Source organism: Sinocyclocheilus grahami, unplaced genomic scaffold (genome assembly GCF_001515645.1).
Source record: "Sinocyclocheilus grahami isolate Dianchi unplaced genomic scaffold, SAMN03320097.WGS_v1.1 scaffold603.1, whole genome shotgun sequence".
Taxonomy (NCBI): Eukaryota; Metazoa; Chordata; class Actinopteri; order Cypriniformes; family Cyprinidae; genus Sinocyclocheilus; species Sinocyclocheilus grahami.
This window is the reverse complement of record NW_015505782.1, coordinates 319950-337873: the sequence shown is the minus strand read 5'-3', so window position 1 is coordinate 337873 and position 17924 is coordinate 319950. Positions and strand designations below refer to the sequence as shown.

The 17924-nt window shown below is 33.9% G+C and overlaps 1 protein-coding gene across 2 annotated transcripts in view; it reads left to right on the top strand.

Moving 5' to 3' along the window:
* Positions 1–17924, top strand: part of LOC107557462 (solute carrier family 45 member 4-like) — a 53236-nt gene that overhangs the window by 33516 nt on the left and 1796 nt on the right. For both annotated transcript variants that reach the window (XM_016240884.1, XM_016240885.1), the window contains exons 3-7: positions 9115–9303; positions 12566–12745; positions 13942–15023; positions 16268–16367; positions 16449–16660. In XM_016240884.1, the coding sequence (XP_016096370.1) occupies positions 9115–9303; positions 12566–12745; positions 13942–15023; positions 16268–16367; positions 16449–16660 (1763 nt within the window). The remainder of the gene's footprint in view (positions 1–9114; positions 9304–12565; positions 12746–13941; positions 15024–16267; positions 16368–16448; positions 16661–17924) is intronic.

Here is a 17924-nt window from a genome sequence, read left to right as displayed (position 1 = left end):
CTTTTCAACAAAGTTGATGATAAAAAAAAAAATGTCAACAAATATTTGTGTTGTCGAATAGTCGTTTGCTCTCATATGACCATGTAAGAGCCTGCAATAACACTGTTTGACCAGTGTGGCGCTGTAGAGCAACAGCGTAATTCAGCTCTCCTGCATGCACTCCAATAGTGATTTTACTGACTCGGATCTAGTTCTCGCGAACATCCCGATGCTGCTGAGAGCGGCGTTTAGATGAATCTGTGATGTATGCTGCGAACATTTCTCTCAATAACGAAATGAACACGCAACAGCGGTGAGAAAACAGCAGTTAAGAAAGCATCTGATCGTAGCAATGTGGATGTTTGCACAAGTTCTGCAGTTGCCACTCCAGTAAGTCACGTCACGTTTATTTACAGTATATAACACTGTAAAAACAGACTGCTTTAACGCAAGCAGCTTTACAGTATTAACAATAAAAAAAACAGTGTCAGTGTTGCTTTCCGTTAGAATTACAATTTTTACATTCTGCTGTAAAGTGGCTTTATATGTGTATGAATATGTATAGAATATTTATAACTATGTTGACGAATTGCAAAAGCTGAACATTCGATAGAAGTCTACTGATTATTGGGTTTAATAAAAGACGATTACTCGATTGATCGTTCTAATAATGTTAAGTTAAATTGATTATCAAAATAATCATTTGTTGCAGCCCTTATATTCGGTGCAAGGCAATGCAAGTTTATTTATATAGCACATTTCATACACAATGGTAATTCAAAGTGCTTTACATAAAAGAAAAGAAAACAATAATAATAAAAAAAATAATCACAACAATAAAACAAGGAATTTAAAAACTTTGAAAATGATTTAAAAATTGATTTAAAAAAAATGTAAAATTAATTTAAAACCGTTAAGAATAGAAAATGATTATACATAAAATATAGTGCAATAAAATGATGACTGATAATGTGCATTGATGATGAAGGTTTTGGGGAACTGTGTTCTGGCTGTAGGCCGCTGTGCACCTGACACACAGAGAGAGCACCGCACCTGTTTCCTGGCATTGCTTTGCCATTTGTCCATTTCTAGGCAGTTTCACCTTCCTGACCTTCCTCTTCCTCTTCCTGTCACTCTCACTACAGATTTCTCTGGTTTGTCTCGGGCAGCAGTGAGCGCTGTACTGGCAGGCTTCTTGTTTTCATAGGAACAGGCTGTTGTAGTGACTGCAGTGGTGATGGCTGACTAATGATGGTTTTGTTAGTCTTAGGGTTCATTGGTGGGACCCATGTGGCCAATGACCTTATGTTGACTCTCTCTCTCTCTCTCTCTCTCTGTGTGTGTGTGTGTGTGTGCATGTATATTTTTGTCTGTGTGTGTGTGTCTGTCTGTGTCTGTGTTTTTGTCTGTGTGTGTGTGTCTGTGTCTGTGTTTTTGTCTGTGTGTGTATGTCTGTGTTTTTGTCTGTGTGTGTGTGTGTGTGTGTGTGCAGAGGTTGTCAGAGCACCTGATACCTGCATATTACCCACATGGTCACTACAAAGTAGAGCTGCACGATTCTGGATAAATTGAGATTATTTTTTTTACTCAAATAGAGATCATGATTCTCCCACGATTCTGAACTAAACAAAATAATGTGTGACAAAATAGTAATTACTGCAGTCTATTTAAAAGAGTTTAATTAATTTGAATGAATTATAAAACATTGTAATATATAATATAGTGGTGTGAAACATTAAAGTGTGACAAACATGCAAAAAAATAAGAAATCAGGAAGGGGGCCAACACTTTTTCACACCACTGTATATGTATTTAAAATATAATACAAAGCATTCCTTACTTTCCTTGATTTTTATTTGCAAATAGATTTTATGCATGTGCTACATTTTTTTTTATACGACACAGGATATATATTTATTCTAAGTAATAAGCTAGAACATACTGTGTATAGTTAGTTCATTGTTGAAATATTTATTATATAATAAATATAATGTTTATTATTGTAATTTAATTTTTTTATTTATTATGTAATTTTATCATGTCTTATTTAAAATAAATTAATCTAAACATTTATTAATAATTAATATTAGTATATATTTCTTATTAGTATTCTTTATATATTATTTGCATTTTATTTATGTATTTTTAATCATACATATTTCTTAAATATTTATCATTAAATGTTATTAATATAATTAAATGTAATTAGCATATGTACATATACTGTATGTTTATTGTGATATTTAAATTTTTATTTATAATGTAATTTTTTATAATTATCTATAATGTATATTTACAATATAATAATTTATAATGTAATTGTATTTTTATTTAAAAACTTGTAAAAATACACTTAGAATTTAAATTAATTATTAATATTTTATATTATAGATATGTGTGTTTATTACATATTTTTTATTTATTTATAATGTAACTATTATATATACAGTATATACTGTATATATCTTAGTTAAATATTTATTAATAAATCATATATTAATTTAATATTATATATGTTTACATGTATGTTGACTGTTTTATTTCATTTTTTATTTATAAAGTAATTGTATTATGTTTTTCTGAATATTAATTATAAATGTATTAATACCTGGTTTTGACCCTTGACCTCCAAAAACCAGGTACCATGTTCCCGAGAGTGTGTTGTTTTGGATGCTGGTTCTTGTTGGTTTGTGATTTGTGTGTTTCTCTCTTCTAGAAATGCTTCCTCTGGTTTGACTCATTCTGCTCTCAGTATTGTTCACCATTTTTGACCTGGTGGGAAACACAAAGTCTCCTGTGATTATTTGCTGAAATCTCTCAAGCTTCCTGTTTGCATGTTTACTCCGCATATTTTTCAAGGAACAAATAACTTGCTTACCATCTGATTCAGATCTTTTGTTTGGGCCTCAGTGTCTCGGTGTTTGTGTGTTTAACTGCAAAGACTAAATATATAAAAACAGCTCAATAAACCGGAGGAAGAGGAAGCGGACTGGTGGCACTGCGGCCCGGTTTTCCAATGATCCAGTCCCGACTCTAAGGCTCTCTTCTCAGGACTCTAGACTCTAGTAGTTTTTCTACAAAGAATTGTGAGAATTTTTTTAATTATTATTTGTATTTGTCCAATGGAAAGCTTCAGAGTGACAAACTGCATACTACTTGTTTTCAAAAGTAGCTGCAGGTATGTTTACTGTGCACAGTTAATGTTATTTAATAATATGGTCATATTAAAATCATCCTTTCATTTTATATTTATTATTATTTATAATAAAGGTTTATTATTTTATATTTATTTTATATTTATTTTATTACGTAATTTTAACATATTATGTTCTTATGTTTCTTATTGAAACATGTATTAATAATTCATATTAGTTCAAATTTAAATGTATACATTTTATATGAATATATACATATGTATGTTTATTTAAATATTGATTTTATTTTTATTTATAATGTAATGTTATAATATATTTATTATTTAAATATTTATCTATAATAATATTCTGAAGATACATTTTATATGGGTGTACATTTAAATGTATACATTTTATATGAATATATACATATGTATGTTTATTTAAATATTGATTTTATTTTTATTTATAATGTAATGTTATAATATATTTATTATTTAAATATTTATCTATAATAATATTCTGAAGATATTCATACATTTTATATGGGTGTACATGTTATATGGTTATTATTTTTGTATTATTTTTGTATTTATAATGCAATTTCCTCATAATTATTTTTTAAATCTTTAAAGATAAATATTTACATATATACAAAATTCTATTTATAATGTAATTTCACCATAGTTCCTTTTCAAATAATAAAAAAATAATATTTAAATATATAAAGAAAAATCTTATTTAATATATATTTATTAATTTTAAATAAATATATTTGTTTATTTATATTGCACATATTATATTATTTTGCATATATTATTTATATTATAAATACACTGTATATTTATTTTTCATAGTAGTGTCCTGTTCACACTAAAATATTTTAATAAATATTATTTGATAATAGTGAGTGATACGGTTTTAATATTATTATGATTCTTTCAATATTATGACAAGCTTTTATTTGATTATTTATTTGTTTATTTATTAATGTATTTATTTTTAATTATTTATTTTATAAATTCTTAAGTAAATGTATATAATTTATATAAATAATAATTAATTACAAATAATAACATTATTATTATTATTAAATAATTGTATACAATTTATAAATTTTATATTTATTTTTCCTTTATTTGTGTTTTCTGTAAGCACTGAATCTTTCATTTTATTTATTTTTTATATATTTTTTTATTTGTCTGACTGGAATCTTGCCAAGTTACCTGGTTAACTCCTAGTTAACATGTCAAAGCGATTCATTCCAGCTGAGTAATGTGACTTTGCCTCAAGTACATGTGTTGTGTTGTGTGTGCGTTCGAGTCTTTGGTCTCGGTCTGAACGGCTGATCAGGACGTCTCTTGCTTAACTTCAGGAATGTTCTCCTCTGGAGTCCTGTATCTCAGCGCCGAACCCGACTCCTCAACGCTTCACGTAACAGACCGGACAGTCTCTGTGTGACCGCTGACCAGAGAGTGTGTGTGTGTGTGTGTGTGTGTGTCCAGGGTTATAATAGGATTATCACACACACACACTCTCTGGTCAGCGGTCACACAGAGACTGTCCGGTCTGTTACGTGAAGCGTTGAGGAGTCACATACTAAAGATAGAGCTGATTCCTGTGAGAGTCTTCTGCCTCTCTGCGTGTGAATTATTGTTGCAGTGCCCGTCTCCACATGATCAGTGTCGTCTGCATGAGGCGTTCTGATGCGGTTATGATGATGAGTAATATTTTTCATTTATAGTTTATTTTATTTTCCATTTTAATCCTTTTTTTTTTTTTTTTAGAATTTATTTTCTTTTACTCATTTTCTATGAGCACTGAATATTTTTGTTTTATAATTTTTTTATTTCTATTTTGTTTGTTTGTTTGTTTTTCTAGAATTTATTTTTTCTTTTACCCATCTTTTCTGTGAGGACTTGCCTAAATGTATTTTATTCTATTATACTCTAGTCTCCTCTCTGTTTCTAGCGGGAAAAAACTAAATAACATCCTTTTGCCAAGTACTTCACTTGAATAAAATTATTTCTATAAATTCGTAAGCGGAAAAATTTGATGGGGTGTTTACAGTCAAATTAATTCAACGTAAGCTCATGTTATGATACATCTAACTAAAATAAAAACAGAGGAGCCTCTTACGGAAGAGATGTTTTCCAGTGCACTTTGAAGTTTGTTGGTGTTGTTGTGAAGTGTTTTGTTCCTGACCGTGAATGTTTCCTGAATCATCATGCAGCAGCTGATGTAGGGAAAGTGTTTGTAGACCAGACTCGGCTCCGGGAACAATGAAGGTGTAGTGTGTATTGGTAAGCTGGACGTTTGCAAGGCTTTTAGAGGATTACTTGCCCAATAATGATTTCCACAGCAGCCTAATTTATGATTCGAATCATGTGAGAGTGAGTTATTTCAATAAGCCTGTTACTCTCACAAACAATCTGCTTTGTAGTCTGATCCTATTTTCTTATTGAATCCGGTCATAAGATCATATTTTTGAGTGCCGGCTGTGACCGACGTCAGCCGTCCTGACCTGAAACTCGAACACCAAAACCTACTGCAATCAGGGGCAACTGTGAGCTAGATAAAAAGACTCAAAAATACTTAGGCCTAGATGTATGTGCTTGAATTGCATACACAATTTCCATCCATTTGGATTAATATAAGTTTTAACTTTAACTAATAAGGTTAATTTAATGCATGTTTGTCAGTCATACATGCATCTATTAAACAGGTCAGATTTCTGCACTCAAAAAAAAAAAATCATGGTATATAGTTTATTAGCTATTTTGCATCAATTTGATTTTATTTAAATAATCATATTTTCAAAAAGCATTTATTCAAATGTCTCAGAATCAGCATGAATCTGGTCATTTTAAGGTAAATGTATGAACATGGTTAAAATATGACTAGTTGAAACTAATTGGATTTCTGAATGTTAAATATATAAACTTGATTGTGTATTTAAAACGCATTCAGTTTATTAGTTCTATTACAGAAAATCTGTATGATTTATGTATGATCGACAAATATGCATTATATTAAGTTTAATAATAATCATTATTATTATTATTATTAGTTAGGTTAAAACTGTGTAATGTAACTGTGTGAAAATTGGGGGGGGGGGAATAAAAAAATGATATGCAATAGATAAATCTTGAATTTAGGTGTATGTTTTTCAAAAAAAAAAAATACCACTTGCATCTGATCCATGTCTAACCGACCCTTGTAGTACAGGATGTCCCTCCGAAGCAGATCCTGTGGTGCCAAGCAAGTAGAACAATCATATAAAATAACTACTTTAACTCACATAAAAACCATCTGCCATAAATGACAGTAATTCTGCTCTCACTGGCATGGTAAGCGACTGACCTTCTTACAGAAAACCAGTTGGTGGTCAAAGAGAAAGAACATTCGCTGCTGGCCTTTGCCCTGTGGCTGGGAGATCTTGGTCAGGTCTCCTGAGAAAATCAGATCAGAGCTCCTGCTCAAGATGTCTTCACCCTAATGAAGGGGAAAAGAGCCTGTGAGACCACACAGTTCTGGAGTGAATCAGTGTGTGAATATTATCCAAGATGCTCATGTAATTTACCTCCCAGTCTTCTATGGAGCTTTGCCACTGAGCAATTTTGTCGATATTCTCCAGACGCCTCTTTCTCTCATTGATCAGTCGAGCCACATTCTTCATTGCATTTAAGGCAGCTTCCACATCCTTATAATCTCTGAAAAGCAAAATATATGAGATTGGAAATGCCAATTAGTAAGATGTGAATCAAATAATTCAAAACACTGATTCAGCAATTTATTATCATCCATTAGCGCTCATTAATTATAGATCTTTTTCCTTTGTTATTGCATTGAGATTTTTAATCTACTGGGTAACAATGTCCATTTGGATCAAATATTTTGAAAAAGCAGCTTTGCCATCACAGGAATAAATTACTTTTTTTTTTTTTTTTTAGAATTTATTTTCTTTTACTCATTTTCTATGAGCACTGAATATTTTTGTTTTATAATTTTTTTATTTCTATTTTGTTTGTTTGTTTGTTTTTCTAGAATGAATTTTTTCTTTTACCCATCTTTTCTGTGAGGACTTGCCTAAATGTATTTTATTCTATTATACTCTAGTCTCCTCTCTGTTTCTAGCGGGAAAAAACTAAATAACATCCTTTTGCCAAGTACTTCACTTGAATAAAATTATTTCTATAAATTCGTAAGCGGAAAAATTTGATGGGGTGTTTACAGTCAAATTAATTCAACGTAAGCTCATGTTATGATACATCTAACTAAAATAAAAACAGAGGAGCCTCTTACGGAAGAGATGTTTTCCAGTGCACTTTGAAGTTTGTTGGTGTTGTTGTGAAGTGTTTTGTTCCTGACCGTGAATGTTTCCTGAATCATCATGCAGCAGCTGATGTAGGGAAAGTGTTTGTAGACCAGACTCGGCTCCGGGAACAATGAAGGTGTAGTGTGTATTGGTAAGCTGGACGTTTGCAAGGCTTTTAGAGGATTACTTGCCCAATAATGATTTCCACAGCAGCCTAATTTATGATTCGAATCATGTGAGAGTGAGTTATTTCAATAAGCCTGTTACTCTCACAAACAATCTGCTTTGTAGTCTGATCCTATTTTCTTATTGAATCCGGTCATAAGATCATATTTTTGAGTGCCGGCTGTGACCGACGTCAGCCGTCCTGACCTGAAACTCGAACACCAAAACCTACTGCAATCAGGGGCAACTGTGAGCTAGATAAAAAGACTCAAAAATACTTAGGCCTAGATGTATGTGCTTGAATTGCATACACAATTTCCATCCATTTGGATTAATATAAGTTTTAACTTTAACTAATAAGGTTAATTTAATGCATGTTTGTCAGTCATACATGCATCTAGATTTGTCAGATTTCTGCACTCAAAAAAAAAATCATGGTATATAGTTTATTAGCTATTTTGCATCAATTTGATTTTATTTAAATAATCATATTTTCAAAATGCATTTATTCAAATGTCTCAGAATCAGCATAAATCTGGTCATTTTAAGGTAAATGTATGAACATGGTTAAAATATGACTAGTTGGATTTCTGAATGTTTAATATATAAACTTGATTGTGTATTTAAAACGCATTCAGTTTATTAGTTCTATTACAGAAAATCTGTATGATTTATGTATGATCGAAAAATATGCATTATATTAAGTTTAATAATAATCATTATTATTATTATTATTAGTTAGGTTAAAACTGTGTAATGTAACTGTGTGAAAATTGGGGGGGGGGGGAATAAAAAAATTATATGCAAAAGAAAAATCTTTAATTTAGGTGTATTTAGGTGTATGTTTTTAAAAAAAAAAAAATTCAATTTCTATATTTTTCTAAAAAAAAAAATTGAGTGAAATTCAAATACAGAATTCAGTTTAGACCTAAATATTTTTTCAAAATACTTTTACTTTTTTATAAATATTTTTAAGTGAAATACAAATCCATCCCCCCCACCCCCCAATAAAAAAATCTATTTTTCAAATATAATAATAAATATAATATTTTTCAAATAATTCAAACATATAAATCTTAAATGAAGGCTGAATTTTTTTTTTACTTTTTCCCCCTAAGTATTTATGTTTTTAATAAATATTTTGTGTGTGTGTGAGATTCAAACACATAAATCTTAAATTTAGGCCTAAATAAAAAAAAATTCAGTGAAGTAGAGATGTGATATTTTGATGAGGATGTTGAATATCAGATAATGTTAGCGATAGCATTCGTATTATCATCATTGATCTGCTTAGACTGAGTATCAGGGTTTTTTTTTTTTACATTTTAATGATTAAACTGGTTTTGTAAATGGGTTTTAATGGATCTGTAATGGGTCTTTAATCATATTACTGTTAATGCTCGTTTATGAAAGCAATGAATGTATGTAATGCAACCCCAAACTGCTTTTGGAGCAGCACTTTGACTGAAGACGTGTGCAGGAAGTGACATCATACCCGTGTGTGTGTGCGGTTCTCAGGTCTTCCAGAGCAATACTACAGCCTGACGTGGTTCCTGAGCCCCATCCTGGGTCTGATCTTCACGCCTCTGATCGGCTCGGCCAGTGACCGCTGCACGCTGCGCTGGGGCCGCAGACGGCCCTTCATCCTGGCGCTGTGTGTGGGCGTCCTGCTGGGCGTCGCGCTCTTCCTCAACGGCTCGCTGATAGGTGAGCAGCTCTCAGACAACCTCAACATGACATCCAAATGACTGTTTACTGTCTCAAGGCATGTTACTGGTCTTAAAGTGAACAATTCATAGGTGCATATTATTCTTAAAAAATAATAATTTCTCATCTGTCTGTCGCTTTAGAGTCAACATGAAATCAAAATCACCATTTACTTTCTTAATACATGGTCCTAGTTTAGAATGATTCATCAGTGCACGTTATGTTATGTTAAAACGCCTCCTTTAAAACATTTCAACACCTGCATCTTCCACATTTCACCTGCCTGAACACCATCTCAAAAAACAGCATTAATAAGGCCAGAATCTTCATAAAGATGTCTTATATTAAAGGGGTCATATGATGCGATTTCAATTGTTCCTTTCTCTTTGGAGTGTTACAAGCTCTTGGTGCATAAAGAAGATCTGTAAAGTTGCAAAGACTAAAGTCTCAAATCCAAAGAGATATTCTTAAAAGTTAAGACTCGTCCACGCCCTCCTAAAACGCCTCGTTTAAACACGCCCCCACACGTCTACGTCACTGTGTGGGAAGATTTGCATAACGCCGCCCAAATGTTCACGTAAAGAAAGAAGGCGTAACTTTTATTCTCACTGTAGTTTTGTTGCTGCCGCCGCCATGTCGTGAAGACGCTGTGTTTCGTTGTGAAAGCGAAACTACTTTGTTTGGTCTTCCAAAAGAGGACACGACTAGAAATCAGTGGTTAAGTTATATTTACAACACTGTTCCAGAACACTTCAACCCAAATATTCAGATGTGTGCAGCACATTTTATGGAGGACTGTTTCCTGATCCTGGGAGAGTAGACTACAATGCCGGTGTTCTAACAAATAATGCTGACTCACAGTCTGTAAGTACGTTTACATATTTAAAGAATTTGCCACTGATTATTGACGACACAGAGCTATGAGTCTACAACTAGCTTCCGCCCTCTGTGTCTGTTTTACAGATTTATACACTAAATATTAGAACAGTGTTGAAAAATACTGCATCAATACATTTGCATTTAAAACCGATTTTAGAAAGATTTATTTTATTATTTTGTTTTATTATTATTATTAGTTTTTTTTATTTTTGTGGTGCACCACCATGATGCTGGTATGTTGTGGATGTTGCCAAAGCAGTTTCTATGGTGTTCTAAAAGTTTTCTTTTTATTATATTATATTTTACACGTTTTTTTTATATATATATTTTATTTTATTCTCATTTAAGAAAGACTTGACTTGACTTGACTTGACTTTACTTCTTGTAGTGGTATACCATCATGATGTTAGTATGTTATGGATGTTGCCAGGGTGTTGCTAAGTAGTTTATATGGTGTTCTAAGAGTTTTTTTTTCTGAGATTTTGATTTTATTATATTTATAATGTTTAATTTTATTATTTTTAAATATTTTATTTAATTTTATTTTAGCAATCAATAAAGATTTTAGATCCATTTTATTATTTTATTTGTATTTAAAACACTTTTTTTACTTTATTTCATGCTGCTTTCTTGTAGTGGTGCACATGCTAGTATGTTGTGGATGTTGCCATTTTTTAAATTATATATTTTAATTTTATTTTTTATATTTTACTTTAATTTATTTTGCATTTAAAAATATTTTAGATGCATTTAATTTTTTTTATAAAATGCTTTATTTTATTTTATTTGTGATGGTAGTATGTTGTGGATTTTGCCAGGATGTTGTTTCATTTTTTTATTATATATTTATTTATATATATTTTTATTTTTATTTTATTTTTTTATTTTACTGTTGCAGTACCATGATGCTAATATTGTGTATGTCACCCCAAGTTACTATCAGGTCCTTTCTTCAATGTAAGTCTATGGGATTCTTTTCCCAATTTTATACTTCACCAGGCAAAAATCAATCACAAGTAACAGCACATCTGTCCTCAGTGAGGAGTCATTTATGAATGAATCTAAAGTTTGAGATTTTGGGTTAGGGGTTTATTCAGATCATTGTGAGAAGTAGCAAACACCAGAAATGACACACATTAAACATGTTTTCCCCGTGAGCTTAGGCTGTAGAAGCACAAATGCTACTGAAACCCTGGAAAAGCTCTAAAATAAGCCTGAACAATCAATACATGTCTGCGTTTACTCACACACACACACACACACACACACACTCACACTCACACACACACTCACACTCACACTCACACTCACACTCACACACACACACACACACGTACAGTACAATGGCTCATGGGATGACAATGCAGCAGATCAAGGTCAGGACACATACTGTATGCATTATGGGATGTTTGAGTTCCCAGAGGCCTGTGTGTCGCATATATGCTGAAAGTCTGTATGAAATATTGATGAATGGTAAATGTGCACTCCGGAACACACAAGCAGTGAGCGCTGACGTGTAATCTGCTGTATGTTAGCATTGATTGTTGATATTTTAGCCTTTGCAGAACTCCCATCATTCAGTGCATTGACCACTTTGTGTGTGTGTGTGTGTGCTTTCAAACAACTAACGTGATAAACTTCATCTTCACATCAGTTTCTATTTATTTCTGATGACTTTTGACCTTTGACCTATAAAAATGTCATTTCTGCATGACGGGATTATAGAAGTAACATTTCATAAAAAATTTTGTGCTGTGTTTTCAAAATAATCTTTTGTATGAATATTAATATATTTTACATGTTTCAGACACATTATATAATTGTTGTTTTTTTTTATCCAAAACTTTAACAAAGAAAATGCAATTGTTTGAAAAGGACTTTTATTTATAATATGTTTACTGTGTAGATCTTCATCAATATGAATATTTGTTATATATATATACAATATTTGTTTATGTTGGCAATTTTGAAAATGCTTTCTGTCATCATTTAAATGCAGCTACATTTAACAAATTTAAATCCTTTTAGAACAATTATTTTAGGATTATTTATAAAATATTATAGTATTTATTGATATTTTTAATTTTGAAGCTTTTAAATTTTCAGTTTTAAAGTTTTTAGTTTGTTTTAGTAAGTTTTGTTTTTTAGTTTTGTTAGGTACTTTAAACAAAATGTATACGTTTTTTTATATATATATATTTACGTATAGCTTTAATTACCGTTTTAGTGATCTGAATAATTAAAATTATTTCAGTTTTTATTATTACACACACACACACACACACACACACACACACACACACACACACACACGCACTGATTCTGAAAAATTCTATAGATTTTTTTTTTCATAACGTAACCTGTTTGTGTCTGTCTGTCTCAGGTCTTGCTATGGGAGACGTGCCAAATAACCAGCCGATAGGAATCGTGATGACGGTTTTGGGGGTGGTGGTGCTGGATTTCTGTGCGGATGCGACGGAGGGTCCCATACGAGCGTATCTGCTGGACGTGGCCGACACTGAGGAACAGGACATGGCCCTCAACATCCACGCCTTCTCTGCAGGTGCAGCCTTGTTTCAGTCATACATCACAACATGAAAAGCTTGAAGAACTGATTGGCATGAGTCATAAGCCACATTCACACTGCTGATAAATGCAGTTGGCACTCTATTTTGTGTTTGATCTCATTTTGCAGTTATTTATGTGACTGTCAGCTACAGCCTATGACTCAATTCAGGCCAAAAATTATTTATTAAAAAGATAAATTGTCTTTTTTTTACTGTACATCTATATGTTTTTAAATCAAGATATATTTACTTGATGCAAAGTGACTTTTTTCTTAGCCCTTAGCCCATTTTTTTGTTTTAGTCGTAAACTCAAGTAATTTTGATAGATTCCAAGTAATTTATTTCCAAGGCAAATGTACAGTATATTGACCTTAGAATGTTTAGATATTTATGCTGGAAAATAGGAAGCAAAATACTAGATAAGAAAACATTTCTGCAGACTATTTTGATGTATATTGATTTAAGAATGTTAGATATTTGTACATTTACTTAAGCCAATATGCTTTTTTAAAAATGCTTTTCTGAAATTAAAATTAAGTAAGTTTATGCTTAATTCAGATAATAAGCTTAATTCAAAGGGAAAAGTTCATTTTTCTTACCTCATTGACAGATTTTGCTCTTGTTTTATAATTTAAGATTTCCTATCTAGTATTTTTTTCCCTATTTTCCAGAATAAATATATTTTTTGCAGTGTAATTTGGAGTACAAATATCTAAATAATCTTAAATCAATATACATTACCATGAGAAGCTAAATGACTTTTTTCTGTTATTTATTTGTTTTTTATTTAAGTTTATACTTAAAACTAGACAAAAAATGTCATGGGGTATTAAATATTTTTGTACTTACTCATTGACAGATATCTTTCTTGTTTCAAGCTAAATAATTTTCTGAATAAAAATATAAAATTATTAAATCATTTTTATAAAAATAAAAATCATTTTTATCAGTGACATAAAATATTATAGTATAGTAATTTTCCTTCACAAGTCAATGCATCTTAAGTTTAAAATTCAATAATATTTGTATAATTTTTTTATTATGGATTAATGGAAAATAAGACAAAAACACTAAATAAGAAAATAATTTTTTACACTTTGCCTTTAAAATTGCTTGTCAAAAAGCCAAAAGCTTTATTATTGTATAGATGTCCATATAGAATGAGTGCTAAACTGTGTATGTTGTGTTTAAGGGCTCGGAGGGGCGGTTGGTTACGCCCTCGGTGGTCTTGACTGGACGCACACATTCTTGGGTCGAACCTTCAAGTCTCAAGAGCAAATTCTGTTCCTGTTTGCCGCGGTTCTGTTCACGGTTTCCGTGGCTCTGCACCTGTTCAGCATCGAGGAGCAGCAGTTCAGCCCTCAACAGGACCGTCTGGATGAAGAGGCAGAAACCGAATCCAGTGTTAAAATCGCAGCACACCAACCCCAGCTCGAAATGATCCATGAAGACGAGTCCTACGAGCATTACGACCTCTATGCGGACCGGCGATCAGAGCGAGAGCTGGACATGGACTTTTTAGACGTGGACATCGTTCGAAGTAAAAGCGACTCAGTTTTGGCGATGGCCGACTCTACGCTGGACCACCACGACATGCTGTTTCTGCGTGAAATCGAGCCGTCTATCTTCCAAGATCGCATTTCTTCCTATCACGGGTCACTGCCACGGCGCAGCAGCAGTGTAGAGAGTCAAGAGTTCCTGCGTGGAAAATTCAGCCGACTGTCTGCGTTTCTGCAGCAGGCCGAACGTGACGGAGAAGAAGCTCTGCTTAACAGTCAGCTCAACCAATCCAAAGCGCCCAACGGACATACGACAGACCTCAACGGCCACGGGCCGCCCGGTATCAATCCCTCCAGCACCAACGCATCCATGCACCGCAGACGCCACACATTCTACCGACAGTCGTCATGCACCTTCTCCTACTACGGCCGGGTTGGATCCCACCGCTACCGTTACCGGCGCGCCAACGCCGCGTTCCTCATCAAACCGTCCCGCAGCATGAACGACATCTACGAGATGGAGAAGCGGCAGAAACAGAGGAATGGACAGAGAGCGAGGCACCAGAGTGGGAACACCAACTCCAGCGGGGACACGGAGAGCGAGGAGGGCGAGGCCGAGACCACCGTCCGCCTGCTCTGGATGTCCATGCTGAAGATGCCCAAAGAGCTGTTCAGACTGTGCGTGTGTCATCTGGTCACGTGGTTCTCCATCATCGCAGAGGCCGTGTTTTACACCGACTTCATGGGGCAGGTCATCTATGAGGGCGACCCAACAGTGAGCGATGCATTGCTTTTTTTAATGCATCTAAAGCAACTTAAATTGAATTCAAGTTAACACATTTGATCAAGTTATGCAGGCCCTGGGAATTGAACCCACAACCTTGGCATTGCTAATTCCATGCTCTACTATTTGGGCTATGATAATGTAGAATTCCTGTAGCTCAAACAGTAGAACATGCTGCATTGGCGTTGCCAAGGTTGTGGGTTCGATTCCCAGGGAATGCATGAACTGTTCAAATGTACAACTTCAGTGCAAGCATAAGGAATCTTTCACCCTAAATTATAATTTTATTGTCATTTACTCATGAGGGCAACTCAACAGTGAGAGAAGCATTGCTTTTTTTAGGGCATTCAGAGCAACACTGCATTTAAGGTACACATGCATTTGATCAGTTCATGCATTTCTTGGGAATCAAACCCACAACCTTGGCATTGCTAGTGCCATGCTCTACTATTTGAGCTACAAAAATATAGGAAAGCGTTCTGTAGTTCAAACAGTAGAGCATGGTGCTAATAGCAATGCCAAGGCTATGGGTTCGTTTCTCAGAGAATGCATGAACTGATCCAATGTACAACTTGAATGAAATTGAAGTCACTTTAGATAAAAGTGTCTGCCGAATGCATACAATGCAAGCTAAGTTCAAGGAATCGTTCACTCCAAACTTGTGATTTTATTGTCATTTACTCACCCACAAGAATGACCCAATGGTGAAAAATGCATTGCTATTTTTTAATGCATCCAAAGCAACTTGCATTGCGTTCAAGCTACAAACTTGATCAGTTCATGCATTACTTGGGAATCGAACCTACGGCGTTGCTAGTGCCATGCTCTACTGTTTGAGCTATTCCAAATATACAGTAGGAAAGCATTCCTGTAGCTCAAACAGTAGAGCATGGTGTTAATCGCAATGCCAAGGTTGTGGGTTTGATTCCCAGGGAATACATAAACTGATCAAAAACTTACTCAAATATTACCTTAAAAATCCTTCAAGTAAATAGTTTACGTCAAAGGAGTTCATCTGACAGAAGTTTGGGAATCCCTGGTTTAGCCAATCAGAAAACTCGGTATTAGAAATCTTTTTTCAAATAATTGTCTTATTTGTGATTGCTGGCAGTAAGTTTGCGGACATGTTTTTGAAGATACATGGTTAAATTTAGCAAATTACTAAAATCCATTACACAGCTCTTGCTTTACTGCCATCCAGTTTTAACACTAAATCTTGATGTCGGTCCCTGTAGGCCCCGCTGAACTCCACCGCCCTTCATAACTACCACAGAGGGGTTCAGATAGGCTGCTGGGGGCTGGTGATTTACGCCACCACCGCCGCCATCTGTTCAGGTACGTATCCTGAATCTAGAGATGCGACTGTCTGATCGGTTCAAGTGTGATTCTTCATCTGTATGTCTTTTGTGAATGTAGCTGTACTGCAGAAGTACCTGGATAACTTTGACCTCAGCATAAAGGTCATCTATATCCTGGGCACTCTGGGCTTCGCCATCGGTACGGCTGTCATGGCGATCTTCCCCAATGTCTACGTCTCCATGGTGATGATCAGCAGCATGGGCATCATCTCCATGAGCATCTCATACTGTCCGTACGCTCTGCTGGGCCAGTATCATGATAATAAAGAGGTCAGAGCTCTTCATTCATCTCTGTGAGACTGTAATCCTGCCGTATTAAAGCTAATCCCAGCACTAGTCCTAATCTTTGTCCTGACCGACTCTCAGAACTCAGGGTTGAGGGTGACATTTTAATAAGTAACAGGCATTACATGTCATCAAATTACTTTCTGGGTGTAAAGAACAGTGTAAGTAGCTTACTTGACTATGTTGTTTAGTATCATGACAACAAATTTTTTATTTTTTTTAATGTAGCTTTACTAGTAATCAGTAGTAGTATAGAATGGAAAAAAAACGCTGTGCACACAAACAAACTGAATTGGAAATGCTTTAAATTCTAAATGTTTTTTTTTTTTTTAATCTAAATTAATTATATATATATATACAGTGGGGCAAAAAAGTATTTAGTCAGCCACCAATTGTGCAAGTTCTCCCACTTAAAAAGATGAGAGAGGCCTGTAATTTTCATCATAGGTATACCTCAACTATGAGAGACAAAATGAAAAAAAAAATCCAGAAAATCACATTGTAGGATTTTTAAAGAAAATCCATTTGAGTCCAGCTGTATTTGATTATACTGATTGGACTTGATTAGGAAAGCCACACACCTGTCTATATAAGACCTTACAGCTCACGGTGCATGTCAGAGCAAATGAGAATCATGAGGTCAAAGGAACTGCCTGAAGAGCTCAGAGATAAAATTATGGCAAGGCACAGATCTGGCCAAGGTTACAAAAACATTTCTGCTGCACTTAAGGTTCCTAAGAGCACAGTGGCCTCCATAATCCTTAAATGGAAGACGTTTGGGATGACCAGAACCCTTCCTGGAGCTGGCCGTCTGGCCAAACTGAGCTATCGGGGGAGAAGAGCCTTGGTGAGAGAGGTAAAGAAGAACCCAAAGATCACTGTGGCTGAGCTCCAGAGATGCAGTCGGGAGATGGGAAAAAGTAGTAGAAAGTCAACCATCACTGCTGCTCTCCATGGCTGTATTAGATCAAAAGGGTGCTTCTACTAAATACTGAGCAAAGGGTCTGAATACTTAGGACCATGTGATATTTCAGTTTTTCTTTTTTAATAAATCTGCAAAAATGTCAACAATTCTGTGTTTTTCTGTCAATATGGGGTGCTGTGTGTACATTAATGAGGAAAAAAAATTAACTTAAATGATTTTAGCAAATGGCTGCAATATAACAAAGAGAAAAATTTAAGGGGGTCTGAATACTTTCCGTACCCACTGTATATATATATATATATATATATATATATATATATATAC